Source organism: Juglans regia, chromosome 11 (genome assembly GCF_001411555.2).
Source record: "Juglans regia cultivar Chandler chromosome 11, Walnut 2.0, whole genome shotgun sequence".
Lineage (NCBI taxonomy): Eukaryota > Viridiplantae > Streptophyta > Magnoliopsida > Fagales > Juglandaceae > Juglans > Juglans regia.
In genome coordinates, this window is record NC_049911.1 from 31,280,511 (window position 1) to 31,295,493 (window position 14,983).

The following is a 14,983-nucleotide window of genomic DNA, read 5'->3' on the forward strand; positions in this document are numbered from 1 at the left end:
TTTTTATTTTAAAATTTTAAAAAATTAAAAAATTTATTATATTTTTATATAAAAATTAAAAAAAATTATAATAATAAAATATATAAAATGAGATAAATTTTTGTATCCTTGATCTTCTTATCGTTCACGTGAAAGTGCATCTCTATCTCGTCAGTAAAAATAACAAGGCTTAGCAGGTGCTGTGATGGGTTGGTGCAGATAGTAGATACTTTTCCATGGTCCTGCTAGTTGTACGTACAGCTTTTATCGCTGAACTAATTCCATTTTTTTAAATATTAAAAAAATATACAAATTCATTGATAATAATTTTTTAAAATATTAAAAAAAAACTAACAGTAAAATACAAATAAGCATTTTACTTTTTTTTATTATTAGAATTGTAATCGGTCCGATTTAATCTGATTTTAGATAAAATTTTGAATCGAACGGATATAAATCGATTTTATATTTTCAAGAACCGATTCTATACATATTATTCCCTAAATCAGTTCTTCTGATTTTACTAGTTCTAATCCGAATAGGTATGATTTTTCAATTTTAATATTATATATAATATAGTATATTATAATATATAATATTATAGTAATAATAATATTATAATATATAATATAATGATATAATATTAATATAACTATTAATACAATAAATTATGTTGATATAAAATTTTAAAATTTAATATTATATTAATTAATAATTTATCCTATAATACAAAATTATTTTATATATAAAAACTATATATAAAATAAAAAATTAAAATATATACACGGTTCGGTTTTATAAAAAAAAAATTAAATTAAACCATTTTTAATCAATTTAAAAAAAATAAAAAATTGATATCGAACCGAATCAAACTCGACACCAAACCTCACCAATTTGGTCCGATTCGGTCTTTTTTTACACCCCAGTAACAATAACAGTGTGACATAACAGGCTGATCTTAGGACTCCTCTCTTTACAGCTTCGAGGTCCCCACAGGAACTTGCACATTTAAAATGAACTTGTCAGGACTCAACCAATTCTTCCCAATATTCATGGAAAATTAATACTTAACTAATTTTAGAATTATTAAAGATCGACACTGCTTCACTCTCGTACTATTATTGTGCCTTGCCCATCTCTAACAGCCTCAAGAACTCACCCCACTTGTCAACCAATACGGACAATAATCACAATATACTGCGTGCTTCACTGTTAATTTGCCATGTTTAATGGATATTGGTCAATGCTAAGCAAACTAATGCCGAAAAGTACCCCCTTCCCCATCTGTCTATTTTCTATGTTTGCGTTTTTTTTTAATTCTATAAAAAAAAAAGATGATGAACAGTACATAAACAATAAATATTATTTGCACTTTTATTTATACTATTTGTACTAGTCTTTCTAAGAGTTTCTATATGAATTCTATGGGAGAAAAAACTCCGAGATCTAGAATGTGAGAAACATAAATATATTTAGATTCTATAATATTTATAATTGTCTAAATTTAATATTAAATACTTAATAAATAAGAGCAATGCTTTTTTTTTTTGCTCGTTTGGTTTTTTTTGCTCGTTTGGTTTTTTTTATTTAATGCTTAATAAAATATTGTTTAATAATATTGTGAATTCTTTACTTTTTTAAAATATTTAAAAGTGTTAAAAGTGTTAAATATTTTTAAATTTTTTAATAATCAAATAGAATTATTAACACTTTTTAAAAATATTAAAATTATTTAATACTTTTAAATAGTTTTTAAAAAAAGAACTTATATTATTATTAAATAATATTTTCTTAATCACTAAATAAAAAAAATTAAAAAAATTAAACGGAAGCCCAAAAAGTATTTTTCAATAAATAAACTGAAAGGCCCATTTGTTCTCAAAAGCTCTTATATTGGGCCTATTAGAATATGGGACGGATAATATCCGATATAATCAGCAAAGAACGCTACATGATCTGATTCTCAATCGGGTATTCTCTTATTACATTCTTTATTCTTTAACGAAATCTCGAGGATTCAGGTAGTAGCAGGCGCCGGCTACTTTGAGTTTAGGCGAATATAAGAGTTAGATTCGGAGAAGAAACGCTTTGAGGGAGAAAGGGAGAGAGAGGGTGTGCTTGTGTGTGAGTGTGAGGTGAAAGAAGCAAAAGATGCTCGGAAGATGTGGAAGGAGATCGGAGACAGAGAAGCGGGCAAACTACGCCCAAGATTGTTCGCAAATCGCATTAAGTCCAATCGAGTCCGCACTCTCCAACTCTCCAATCACAAAGATATCGTCTCCCCTCACAGAGGCTCTATCAACTCCCTTCAGGTACTCCCTTATTGTTCTTTTTGAATTCAAGATTTTGTGTTCGATTATGCCGTTTGCAGAGGATAAAAATTAATCTTTTTTCTTCTTTTAACTACGGAGTAATCCTCTTACAAACTCTCCATTTTCAGTATAAAGGCACTGAGGATAACTCGTGGTCATTGGTGTTCGTTTATGACAAATTTTTTTTTGACAGCTATCTACGCTAACAATTGGATCCTTTTCTTGGTTGTTCATCTCCAATACATTAGTGATTACCTCGCTCGTTTTTCTATTTGCAAGATTAAACAAAATGAGGTGCAAGGTTGTGGCATCTTACCTGGTAACAATTTCCCACCACCCCAACAAAAAGATAAGGCTTGTTTAGTTAATGGTGATCTCTTCGAGTCATAGCACTATCTCTGGGTTTAAGTAAAAATTAGAGAGTTATACTAAGTATCAGCTAGTGTCATGTGCATTCAACTGGGTGGCATGTCATTTTATTTGATGAGGACGAGTTTATAGCATGTAGTTCCGATGATGATGTTTATCCAAACTATTTCATCCCATTGTCAATTGCACGGACTCAGAATTGTTCCAAGAAATATCTCTCTCTCTCTTTCTTTCTCCCCTCTTTCCGTCAATCTTAATTGTTTCAAACTCTTTAAATATTGACACTTAACTTATTGAAAGCCAATTCGACAAGCAAAGTTGCAGCATAAAAAAGAAAAACAGCACATAGATTAAAAGATGGAAGAAATAATTATATGTTTGTTTATACACAAACACGTCACCCTTATTTTATTTTGTGCTTAAACGATGGCTGTTTTTTTAAGATAAATTTGAGACTAAAAAAATCCCCCTTATCTTTGGAAGATATTATTACTTTCATTTAAGTAAGTCATGTGCCTAACAACTACCATTTTAAATAGATCGAACAAAATAAAACGAAAGCTAACAAAATAAATCATTGGAAGATAGATGGGGTATGTGGATGTGAGAGACCACCGCCCCATTAGCCTTGTTAATGGGGTTTACAAGATCCTCTCCAAAGTGTTCGCGAATCAATTGAGTACGGTGATGAAAAAGGTAATTTCAAAGCCGCAAAACGCTTTTGTTAAAGGTAGACAAATCCTAGATTCAGTTTTAATTGCCAATGAAGTTTTAGATGGACAACTTAAATATCTAGAACCGAGGTTACTTTGCAAATTAGACATGGAGAAAGGCTAAAGCCTATGATCACGTCAACTGGAAGTTCTTACTTTATTTACTTGCAAATTGTGGTTTTGGGGAGAAATGACAGAAATGGGTAGAATTTTGCATCTCTATGGTTCGATTTTCTATCTTGGTGAATGGTTCTCCGGTGGGTTTCTTTGACTCCTCCCATGGTTTGAGACAAGGAGACCCGCCTGCTCTTTACTATTTTTATTCGTCTTGGAAGCTCTTAGTAAGATGATCGTGGGTCTCGTGGAAGACGGCTTTCTCTATGGTTTTCAGGTATGGAATGGAGATTATGGTTCCATGGATATTTCTTGCTTTCTTTCTTTTTGCTAACGACACTCTCATCTTCTGTGGAGCAAATATCGGGCATATCCAATCTTTGAGGGCTCTACTTCTTAGCTTTGAAGCTGTCTTGGGTTTGAGAATTAGGGTTTGTTTGTTTTCGAAGATGAGATGAGATGAGTTGAGATTAAAGTTAAAAGGTTGAATAAAGTATTGTTAGAATATATTTTTTAATATTATTTTTGTTTTGGGATTTGAAAAAGTTGAATTGTTTATTTTATTTTGTATTGAAAGTTGGAAAAGTTGCAACGATTAGATTAGATGAGATGTTTTCTAAAAACAAACGAGGCATTAATCTCTCAAAGTCTGTTTTGGTGCCAGTGGGGGATGTTCCTAACACGGAGAATTTAGCCTATATATTGGGATGTAAGGTCTCATCTTTACCCCTGAAATATCTTGGCTTATCATTGGGTGCTCCCTTTAAATCAGAGAGGATTTGGAACCATGGTTTTCAATTTCGTACCGTATCGGCCGCCGGTATAGGTACTCCATACGTTTCGTACCAGCTCAAATACCGGCCTCAATTTCGGCCGGTACTGGCCTATATTTCAGCCTTTAATTTTTTTTTTCAAACTACAAGCTTATTTTGTTATTTTTAATTCAGATTAGATTATTTATAATTTATATATATGTATTTATATATAATTTATTAGTATATAAACTATTATTTTGGAATATAATTTATATATATTTATATATATAATTTATTCATATATCAACTATCCCGAAACGGTATCGGTACTGAAATATTTCTTTCCAGTGCCTTGACCGGTACGGCTTCCGATACGGTATTCAAAACATTTTTTGGAACAGCGTGGTTGAAAAGATAAAGTGCATATTGGCTTCTTGGAAGAAGTTGTATTTGTCTAAAGGTGGCATACTTACTCTGATTAAAAGCACTCTTTCTAATTTACCCACCTATTTTATGTCCTTGCTCCCGCTCCCCATAAAGGTTTCCAACCGTATAGAAAAGCTACAATGAGACTTCTTATGGGGCGGATTGGGGGAAGAGTTCAAATTTCATTTGGTTAATTGGTCACTTGTATGTACCCCAATTTCTGGGGGTGGCTTGGGGATTCGTAACTTAACGAAATTCAACTAAGCCTTGTTGGGTAAATGGTTGTGAAGTTACCAAAACGAAATGGGGGTTCTATGGAAGTCCGTTATAGATTCACAGTTTGGGGAGACTTGGGGAGAATGGTGCTCGAATGAGGTACGTGGCACATATGGGGTGGGGTTGTGGAAATACATTAGTTCTTCCGAAGACATGAACATATTGTGGTGAGTGACGGCTCTCGTGTCAGATTTTGGTATGACAAATGGTGGAGTGAATGTAGCTTACAAGACACCTTCCCTGCCATTTTTGCGATCACACGAGAAAATGTAGCGATAGCCGATCTCTTGGTCTTTTCTAGTGGCTCTCCTCAATGGGATGTAGAATTCATTAGGGCAGCCCATGACTAGGTGATGGAGACTATCACAGAGTTCTACGAGGCATTGTATTCTGTAAGCATGACAGAAGGTACCACATATAAGATGAGTGTAAATTCACTGTCAGATCGTTTTACCAAGTTCTAACAAACCCTGGAATGACTATGTTCCCTTGGAAGAGCATATGGCAGACAAAAGCTCCTTCAAATTCAGCTTTTTTTCGTATGGACATCATCTCTGGACAAGATCCTCACTATAGATAACTTAAAGAAACATGGGTAATGGTGTTGGACTGGTGTTGTATGTGTAAGAATAATGGTGAATCAGTAGATTTTTTTACACTGCGAGGTGGCCAGAACCACGTGGGATGATTTTTTCGCGAGAACTGGATTGTTATGGGTCATGATTTCCTTGCAAGTTGGAGAGGCCTTCGAGGCAACTCACAAGTGGCAGCGATCTGGAAAATGGTTCCTATATGCATGTGTTGGTGCATTTGGCAGGAGAGAAATGATAGAGGCTTCAAAGATTGTGAGAGAACAATGGATGAGCTTAAAGCTTTCTTTTTTAAAACTTTGTTCTTATGGGCGCTATTGTTTGTAATGGGCTAAATGTCTATGATCTTCTTCTTTTTTTATTGTAAACTCTAATTAGATTTTTTCTCATGTATACACCCTGTATAGTGTATTCTTGGGCTTAGCCTACTTCTATGAATAAAATTTCTAGATTACCCATTAAAAAAAAAAAACTAAAACCATATCAGGCCTGCATTATGAATACTCCAACATCAATTCATGGTGTGGTTCAAGCTACTTGGATTCTTCACCCAAATTTAAGAATCAAAATGTCCATATACCTGCTATTGATGCTGTTTATTCCAGATAGTTACACATCTCTGTTTTGGTTTGCCAACTGTATACAGCACTACTTTCAAAAAATAAAAAAAAAATAAAAAAAGAAAGAAAAAACATATATTGAATTCTATTGGGGGGGAAAAAGCCTGGTTCTTAAGGAGCCTCAGTGGCCCACCTTTTTTTATGATGAATTCAGGTTGATTTGACAGAGGGACGATATTTGCTCTCTGGTGCATCGGATGCTTCAGCAGCTGTTCATGATGTTCAACGTGCCACAGATTTTGAGGGTGGTGGTCTCATAGCAAAGCACAAATGCATATTTGTTACCAACAAACAACATGAACGTGGGCATAAATATGCCATATCGTCTGCCATATGGTATCCTGTTGACACAGGGCTATTCGTCACAGGCTCATATGATCATCACATAAATGTTTGGGATACAAATAGCACACAGGTGGGTGTTCTTTTTTAATTTTCTTGACTTGCTACGTGGTCTTGCTCACATGCTCTGTTCAAGAATTCTGTTTTGAGATATATATTATGTTTATATGTAATTTCTTTTATAGGTGGTGATGAACTTCAAAATGCCTGGGAAGGTTTATAGGACTGCCATGTCCTCAGTGGCAACGTCCCACATGCTAATTGCTGCCGGGACAGAAGATGTTCAAGTTCGCCTTTGTGATATTGCGTCGGGGGCATTTGCTCACACACTGTCTGGTCACCGGGGTATGCTGTTGGTTCAATCATCTTTAACCTCTTTTCGTTAATATTTATGGTTGTGAGGTCCTTGTTTGGCAAATTCTTGTTGCTTCAGATGATGTTGGTTTGACATCCTCTCAGAACGACCTTTAGTTGGTTGGTAGAAATAGAATAGGACTTAAATGGCATATAGGATGCTAGATGTCTAGAGAATCTCACATGTGGAGGAGTATTTACAGGTCCAATAAACTAAGCTTATGGATCACATCCACTCCTGAGGTCAGGACGTGAATCTGAATGTTTATAACACTAGTGTTATGTTTCTAGTGTAGAGTGAGTCCTAAGGGCTCTGCCCTGAGGGGGTTCCCCGTCATAAAAAAATGTTTCTAGTGCAACCTTCATACCTAACTACATCCTTCATAACATCCTCCTTGTATTAGAGGCGGTTAATTTTAATGACTTGCATGCTTCTTTCTTTGTTTGTAGGCTGTAATTAGGTATTTCTCTCTCTCTCTCTCTCTCTCATATACCACCTGTGTACTTAGGCTATGCCTAATTATGAGGATCAATAAATTTTCTTACTTATAAAAAAAATGTTTCTAGTGCAAGTCTTCTTGCTCTGCTGCTCATTGCCATTTTGATGGTATTTTTGCTCTTGCTTGGACTCCTATACCTTGTGTCCACCCTTGTTTGCATTCTAATTCTCTTAGTCTATGTATGTTTTATACTTTCAGCCAATCTATTATATAATATTCATTGTTAAGGAAATACATTGATGTGTAATCTGTCTCAATTGTTTTATTCTGTCCTCCGCTTCCATTTATAACATAGAAGAAAGCTTCCTTGCATTTAAGTATGATATAGATTTTTTATGGTAGACGGTGTGATATCGGTGGAATGGTCAACTTCTAGTGAGTGGGTTTTGGTTACGGGAGGATGTGATGGTGCAATACGTTTTTGGGACATCAGGCGTGCTGGATGTTTTCTGGTTTTAGATCAGTCCCATTCTCAGCTTGGGAGACGCCCACCTATTCCTGAACGCTCTGCCGCTAATAAGGTTTTCTCATTGTCTTTTTCCTTCCAAAAAGCAATCGTTGCTTTATGACTTTTTTTTTTTTTTTTTTAAGTTTGAAAACGCTTGTCCACTTTAAAATGTCATTTAAATATGATCATATCTGTTCTTTTAATTGTCTCCTAAAGTTTATTTAATATCCTTTTTATGTCATTTTTCCTCTTTGTCGAATTTTATGATGTACCATCTTATGCCCCTTTTGGGATCAATACAAGAGAGTAATCTATGACCTGATGAGCTAATCGTGCATCTTTCTTATATGAACTCCAGTCTCATAGAGAGTGAACAGATATCTATGTAGGCCTATATACGGTTAACTTTAATGTGCTAGTACAGCTTAGCAACTCAGTATTCTATTCATTTTATGGCTGCTGTTTCTTTGTTTTATTTGGTTTACATCTTTGTTTTATTTGGTTTACATCTTTATATTTATTCTTCATGACTGGATCAAGTGTACTGTTTGTTGATTCTGGCCTGTTTGTTTATTCTCGTCTTACAAGTGTCAAGCAGTTTTTATTTTTATTTATACTCAGGCTTCAACATCGAAGTCCCTATCACGGGCACAACAAAGGAAGCTTGCTGGTGGGAATGGTACAAAACAGTCACCCACTGCTAGAATGCCAACTAAGGGATCTGTGAGACAGAGATTACATCCTGGGCTGTTATCTAGTCAGGATCGTGCCACTGCTCATTACGGTGCCGTTACCGGGTTAAAGTTAACTGAAGATGGCATGTATCTTCTAAGTGCAGGTTGGTTTTTTTAAATAACCTTGTTATCAAGTAGTCATGCTTTAAATATGCGTAATCTAGAGTTTTCACAAGTTGTCTAGGATGGTTTTTGGCAGTTGATTAAAGGCATGGTCTGAGCTGCATGCGTGCATGTATAAACAATTGCATCTATGAATCTATCACTCACATACATGCAAAAAGCATGCAACTGATGCTCTGAGACCATGCTTGTTGCAGGGATGCTCTGTATGTGATGTTGCCTCTGAGAGGTCCAATTTGCTATCGATCTGTTTATCTATTTTATGGATAATCAGTTTTTTTGGTTAGTCTCCACTTGATTTGCCTGTTGGTAGGTTGTTCTTAAAGGGTCTGCGATATCATAATTATGGACACCAAAATTCACTCCCTCCTCAGCTTATATTGAGCAACACACACACGCATGTGTAATAAATACAACATGTTGATTCTGTCTTCAAAAGAATAAAATAAATTTGTTCAATTATTAATTTTAAAGAATACTCTATTTTGTTGAGTTGGTATATAAAGAATGTGCTTTTAGGGAATCTTTATGCAATATTTGTGGGCATCTTCTTTAAAATCAATAGTGAAAATGGATCTTGTGCTAATCAGAATTCACAGCAGCTGTTATACTTCTTCACTCTGAATAGTTTCCCTTAATCTGTAGTTAGTTTCCATACAAAATCGAACCAATCATGCCGAAACCAAAGTATAATCAATCTCTCTCTCTCCCTCTCTCTGCTTTGGGATTGTAGGTTCTGATTCAAGATTAAGGCTGTGGGACGTTGAATCTGGCTGCAATACACTTGTGAACTTTGAAACTGTCCGACTGCAAACCAGCAAGCCAATACAGTTGGCGACAACTCAGGATTCAGCCTTTGTTTTTGTTCCATGCATGTCAGCTGTGAAGGCAATCTCGTTATCTATGGTTTTTAATCTGTTTAACCTATATTTGAATGGAAGATATATGTAGGGTAGTTTTATGCAAACCTTATGTCAACTTATGGGCTTTTCAGGCATTTGATGTATGGTCAGGTAAGACATCCCTGACATTTCGAGGACACTACGAATATGTGAACTGTTGCTGGTTTAGTTCTCAGGAGCAGGTGCAATGCTGATTCTCTTCTTACATATCAGTCAGTACCTTGCAAGCTAGAATAGGCAGTGTACCTGCCATTTATTGAGTCGGTGATTTCATCCAAATTGAGTTTTGAAACCTCTTTCGTGCTTTTATGGTATCCGATTTATGGTAGTGTGAAAAGGCAAGAGGATGAAGAGTGGTTAAAATTTGTGCTTCAGGAAATAAATGCAATTGTGTACAATTTTGAGGACAAATTTCCAGCTTGTATGGAGAGAAAATTCCAAGAGAAAAAAAGAAAAGAAAAGAATCTTATGCACCTAGATAGTCTAGATTTGTAGAAAGTAGAAACTGAACCATCAAACTACATTTCGTTGATTTTTAATTGCCCTATATTATCTGCATGAATTATTTGGCTAATTTATTCAATGATGCAGGAATTATACACAGGTGGAAACGATAGGCAAATTCTTGTGTGGTCCCCATCCAGTTTGATTGCGGATGAATTGGTATATATATATTATATACCCCTTTGAATTCATACATTCGCTTCTATTGAGTTTATTCTGTAGTCAGTATCTCATGTGGATTAGATGGACTTGCAGGATGAAGAACAAGCTCAAGATCAGGATAACTGGAGCGATTGATATTTGCAGCTGTTGCGTTCTGGTTCTTTGATTCTCTGTCTAATACATAGCAATATAGCATGACCTCTTAAGTCCCTAAGCTATTGTTTGTTGCATGTATTATGTATATATTGCTCAACCTTATAATTCCTTGTTAAATTGAATTATCATTTACTTTTGTGGTCATGGATATTTGGTTTGTAAATATGACTTGCCACGGTTGTATCATGGATTTTCTATGCTGATCTTGTGTTGATTTAAACATTGATTTTTATTTTTATTTTTTAAAAAATATTTAAAAGTGTTAAAAAATTAAAAATAAAGTTAAAAAAAATAATACAGAAAACACTAGCTCCCGGCGGTGGGAGTAGCACCGTCCAAATATAGATACTGTCAACAAGGTCGGTTGTCATGCAATGCTCTATTTTTGGGAAATCCTACTTAAAAGTGAATGTGATGGGTGAACCCCTTCGCATCGTTTGATATGACAGTGATAAGATTAAGCTTACAATAATACTTTAAAACTCAACTCCTATATATTAATTAAATATTGCTATATCAATAGTAGGAAGTGTCTTTGAAATTAACTCATTTTTCTTATTTTGGTAGTGATACTTCATTCAACAGAACGGGAACCATGCTGCAAAGTCTTGCCTAGGATTGACTGACTTTAAAGGTCATTTAATAATAATTAAGAGCTGGACCCATATCCAGGTCCGTAGTGTTTTTGAATTATTAATATTTGTAAGTAAATTTTCTAAAAATGGTGCTATTTTGCCGTCTACAAGTGTTCACTTTTTGTGCCACCTAATATAGATTATATCTTTTTTTTCAAATATTTTTTAAATATATTAATTTTTTTTTTAAATATATAAATATACTAATAGTCGCTTCTTTAAATAATAAAAAAAAATTAAATACATGAACGGTCAAAATAAATGAACAAATTAAAGAGGCATAAAAGTATTATTTTATGCTAAAGTAGTCCTCCAGCCCCAAAAATGAATTGCATTTCTGGAACATTTTTCTTATTCGGGGGATGATTTCAGTGGACGGTAGCTCAAATATTGGATTAACCTATTGCTTTAATTTTCTTTAAGGTCTATTTCAAAAAAAAAAATTCTTTAAGTTCACACCCACTGGCCACTTTTACGGTTTATCGACCGACCTTTCGCAGGGTCAAAGTTGCTTAACAGATCGACTTTGAACGGAGAGGAATGTTCTTGGTTGATCAACCGAAAGAAAAGATTGTTTATACGGAAATGGAACAAAACGTTTCACTGCCTTCCCCTAATTTAACAGAAAATTGTATATAAATAAAAAGGAAAGAGATATAAGGGTATAATTTCCTTTTCCTTTCTTATTCACTTCTTTATAAACTTTCAAGCACATGGAGATTGTTTTTAAAACTGCTTTAGTCACGAAGTAATTTCACAAAAATAAATTTATAAATTAACATAATTTGATGTGACACGTTAGATTATAAAGTTATTTTATTATAAAATAGATATAACATATCATATAAAATCATGTCAGTTTATAGATTTAAGATCTTTTTATACCTATAACACTTCTTTTTTTTTTTTTTTTTAATTTCAATCCCTTGAATCTTAATTCGATAATCCTTTACTTTTCTTCTAAATGACCAATATATGTTAGATTGGAATATCTGTTAATTGAATACACCTTATTGACTGAGGTTTAAATGTCTTTAAGGCCCTATTTGGATAATGAGATAAGACGATATAGTTTTAGATAAAAATTGAATAAAATATTATTAAAATATTATTATTATTTTTTAAGATTTAAAAAAATTAGATTGTTTATTATATTTTATATGGAGTATTTGATAAAGTTATAATAATGATATGATATGAAATTATTTCTGTATCTAAATAGAACCTAAATGATTAATAGTAAAAGTTTAGGTGAATGATAGTTGGACATGGATCCCTATAACAAAGCACTTCAAGATCAATATAGCAGCTAACAGTTTGTTCCTACAATATTTAGGTTGTGTTTGTACAATGAAGTGATTTTAAATATTTTATTAATAGTAATGAAAAAATAATAATAGAATAATAAAATAATAGTGAATATTCTACTATCCAAACTAGCCCTTAATTGATACAGACCATAAATATTATAGGCTATATAATGTGTGTTTATCCAACATTTTGATCATGAATTATTTTTTGAATTTAAAGGTTTCATATTTTGAAATTTTTAATATAATATGGCACTAAGTGTCATATATTTTTTGGTTTAAAGAAAAACCACCTCATACTTGTTGGTAAAGAATGAAGTATATTATGCATCTCAATATTCATTGTCAAGGATGTTAAAAAAAACTATGGAGGTTTTCTGTATGCATTTATATAATGATTCAAATAATATGTATCATGTTAAAAATAATTTTAATTATAAAATAATTAAGATGGAGATATTCAAATTTATACGAATTATATTATTAATAATCAATTTGGAAAATTCTACAAGTTATACTTTCATACCACCTTCATTTTCACTATGATAAGGTGATATTGCCTATCATTTTTTAAATTTTGTATTTAAAAAAATAATCTAAGAGTAACAAAATTATTAGATTTTATATAATAGAATGAGAGTGTCGTTTATAATATTACTTAAGTCTCAGTCAATTTATATAATAAAGTTACAGAGAAATGATTTTTATAAATATTAAATAGATAAATTTTACATAAATATTTATAAAAAAAAATAGACCTCATTTAAAAAATATATAAAAAAAATTATATTTTTTTAATAACCCACCTTTTATACAAAAGGCTATATACCTAGGATTACTTTATAAATCAACCAAATCGAAAAAGATCGAATTTACCACAAGAATAAAAGTCTCAAAAATACAAATTTCGTAAAAGTAAGTGCCGTACAAATTGGTTCTCAAAGTAGTCTACCTCAAACTGAATTAAATGAAACTATATGAGAACGACCGCGACGGCTGCGATGCTTTACAAGTCAAACATTTCCCACTTGCTTACAAGCAAACAAAAAAAGTCTATAGTTTGCACTTTATACAAGTATTCCTGCAGTGCAGGCCATTCCATGATTTCATCTGCCCCTTTATATGATAATATAATTGCCTTGCCCTTCCCATTGGGATTAGCTTCTCGCCCCCCCCATCTTTCGGATGAAGAACCCAGCACTTGTGGCCGGCCCCGGTACCAATGACCACCCCATCACCAACACTTCGCCGGCCATGGATCCCGATATCTGGAGCCGGCTGCCAAAGGAGCTCCTCGAGCAAATCCTCTCTTTTCTTCCTCTCAAAACCTTATGGAATCTGAGATCCACCTGTAAGCATTTCAAGTCCCTGGTATTCTCTCTCACATTCATATCCAAGCACTCCCCTTCTTCTTCTTCGTCGCCTTCGCCTTTCTCATCTTTTGTCTTGCTCCATCACCCTCAGTGTAACAATCGCTTCCCTTTGTATGACTCTGCCCTTGGCACCTGGCGCGACTCGGCTCTCTCCCTCTCTGACTTTCTACCCTGCAAATCACCCGCTTTTTCTCTCCTCTCCATCTCCAATGGACTATTTTGCTTCTCTCTCCCCAGGTCATCCTCTTTTCTTGTGTGCAACCTCTTGGCCAGAACCTCAAGACTCATCGAGTTCCCGTCCTACCCTTTTGCTTATGAGCTGTTCACGCTGGTTTCTACCCCTTTTGGGTACAAGCTTTTCATGCTCTCTACCGGATCCACTTCCACTTCCGCTTTTGTTTATGATTCGAGCGTTCTCTCCTGGAAGCAATTCCGCGGTTTCGATCAGATTCTGAGCAACAATTATCAGCGGGAGGGCGTTTACTTTAATGGGTGTTTGTACTTTCTGACCCCAGAGCCATTTTCTCTCGTGACCTTTGATTTGGAGACTGGGAAATGGAAGAGGTCGGATACCGAATTGCCGGGCGATCTCACGTTTGGCCGGTTGTTGAACGATGAAGAAGGGACACTGTATATGATTGGTGGAATTGGGAGAGATGGGATTTCGAGGAGCATGAAGTTGTGGGAATTAAATGGAGCAAGGGATTGGGTAGAGGTGGAAAGCTTGCCCGAGATGATTTGTAGGAAATTCGTGTCTGTTTGCTACCACAATTACGAGCATGTTTACTGCTTTTGGCATCGGGGAATGATCTGCGTTTGCTGCCATACATGGCCGGAGATTCTGTATTACAAGGTGTCAAAGAAGACTTGGCATTGGCTGCCCAAATGCCCTTATGTGCCTGATAAATGGAGCTCTGGCTTCAAGTGGTTTTCCTTTGTTCCTAAGTTGTATGCTCCAGTTTGAAGTCATTTCTGGCTATTAATTTCTGGTTTCTACTATTGCTATTCTATCTCTCGTTTTTTGTCTGTGTAAATAGAACTTAATATATATTGATTTGTCGATGGAGATATGTTTTTTCTATGCATCTACCGCCTACAATGCAATCCACATAAGTAGTGTTAATGCATTTACAATTTTACATATCAGACTTATTTTATTAATATTTTTTTAAATTTCCTAGTATATCAATATGTTACGAAAATTTATTAAGGAAAGAGCATATTTGGTAACTATGGCCAGAGAATAATTGTTTTGAATAGGTAGTCTTGCCTTATTTCGGAAACAT

General features: G+C 34.2%; 2 protein-coding genes across 3 annotated transcripts; both read left to right on the plus strand.

The window, feature by feature from the left end:
• Positions 1-1,915: 1,915 nt before the first annotated feature.
• Positions 1,916-10,579, plus strand: LOC109012385 (WD repeat-containing protein ATCSA-1-like). Of its 2 annotated transcripts, none has more exons than XM_018993985.2 (9): positions 1,916-2,291; positions 6,309-6,569; positions 6,682-6,841; positions 7,693-7,871; positions 8,420-8,636; positions 9,389-9,543; positions 9,650-9,739; positions 10,149-10,220; positions 10,317-10,579. In XM_018993985.2, the coding sequence occupies exons 1-9, from the start codon at positions 2,142-2,144 to the stop codon at positions 10,356-10,358; spliced, it is 1,326 nt and encodes a 441-aa protein (XP_018849530.1). In that variant the 5' UTR covers positions 1,916-2,141; the 3' UTR covers positions 10,359-10,579. The 2 variants fall into 2 exon arrangements, with proteins under 2 accessions (XP_018849530.1, XP_018849529.1); XM_018993984.2 differs by having other exon boundaries at positions 1,940-2,291; positions 9,389-9,561.
• Positions 10,580-13,430: 2,851 nt separating this feature from the next.
• Positions 13,431-14,782, plus strand: LOC109012386 (F-box/kelch-repeat protein At5g43190). Its single transcript, XM_018993987.2, has one exon. It carries the CDS (start codon positions 13,510-13,512, stop codon positions 14,659-14,661), a length of 1,152 nt encoding a protein of 383 aa, XP_018849532.2. The 5' UTR covers positions 13,431-13,509; the 3' UTR covers positions 14,662-14,782.
• The last annotated feature ends 201 nt before the right edge of the window (positions 14,783-14,983 follow it).

Coding starts and splice junctions, on each gene's coding strand:
- LOC109012385 (XM_018993984.2), top strand. CDS start 2,142: ATGTGGAAGGAGATCGGAGACAGAGAAGCGGGCAAACTACGCCCAAGA. Junction 7,872..8,419: donor AACGCTCTGCCGCTAATAAG/GTTTTCTCATTG, acceptor ATTTATACTCAG/GCTTCAACATCGAAGTCCCT. Junction 9,562..9,649: donor AGGCAATCTCGTTATCTATG/GTTTTTAATCTG, acceptor TGGGCTTTTCAG/GCATTTGATGTATGGTCAGG.
- LOC109012386 (XM_018993987.2), top strand. CDS start 13,510: ATGAAGAACCCAGCACTTGTGGCCGGCCCCGGTACCAATGACCACCCC.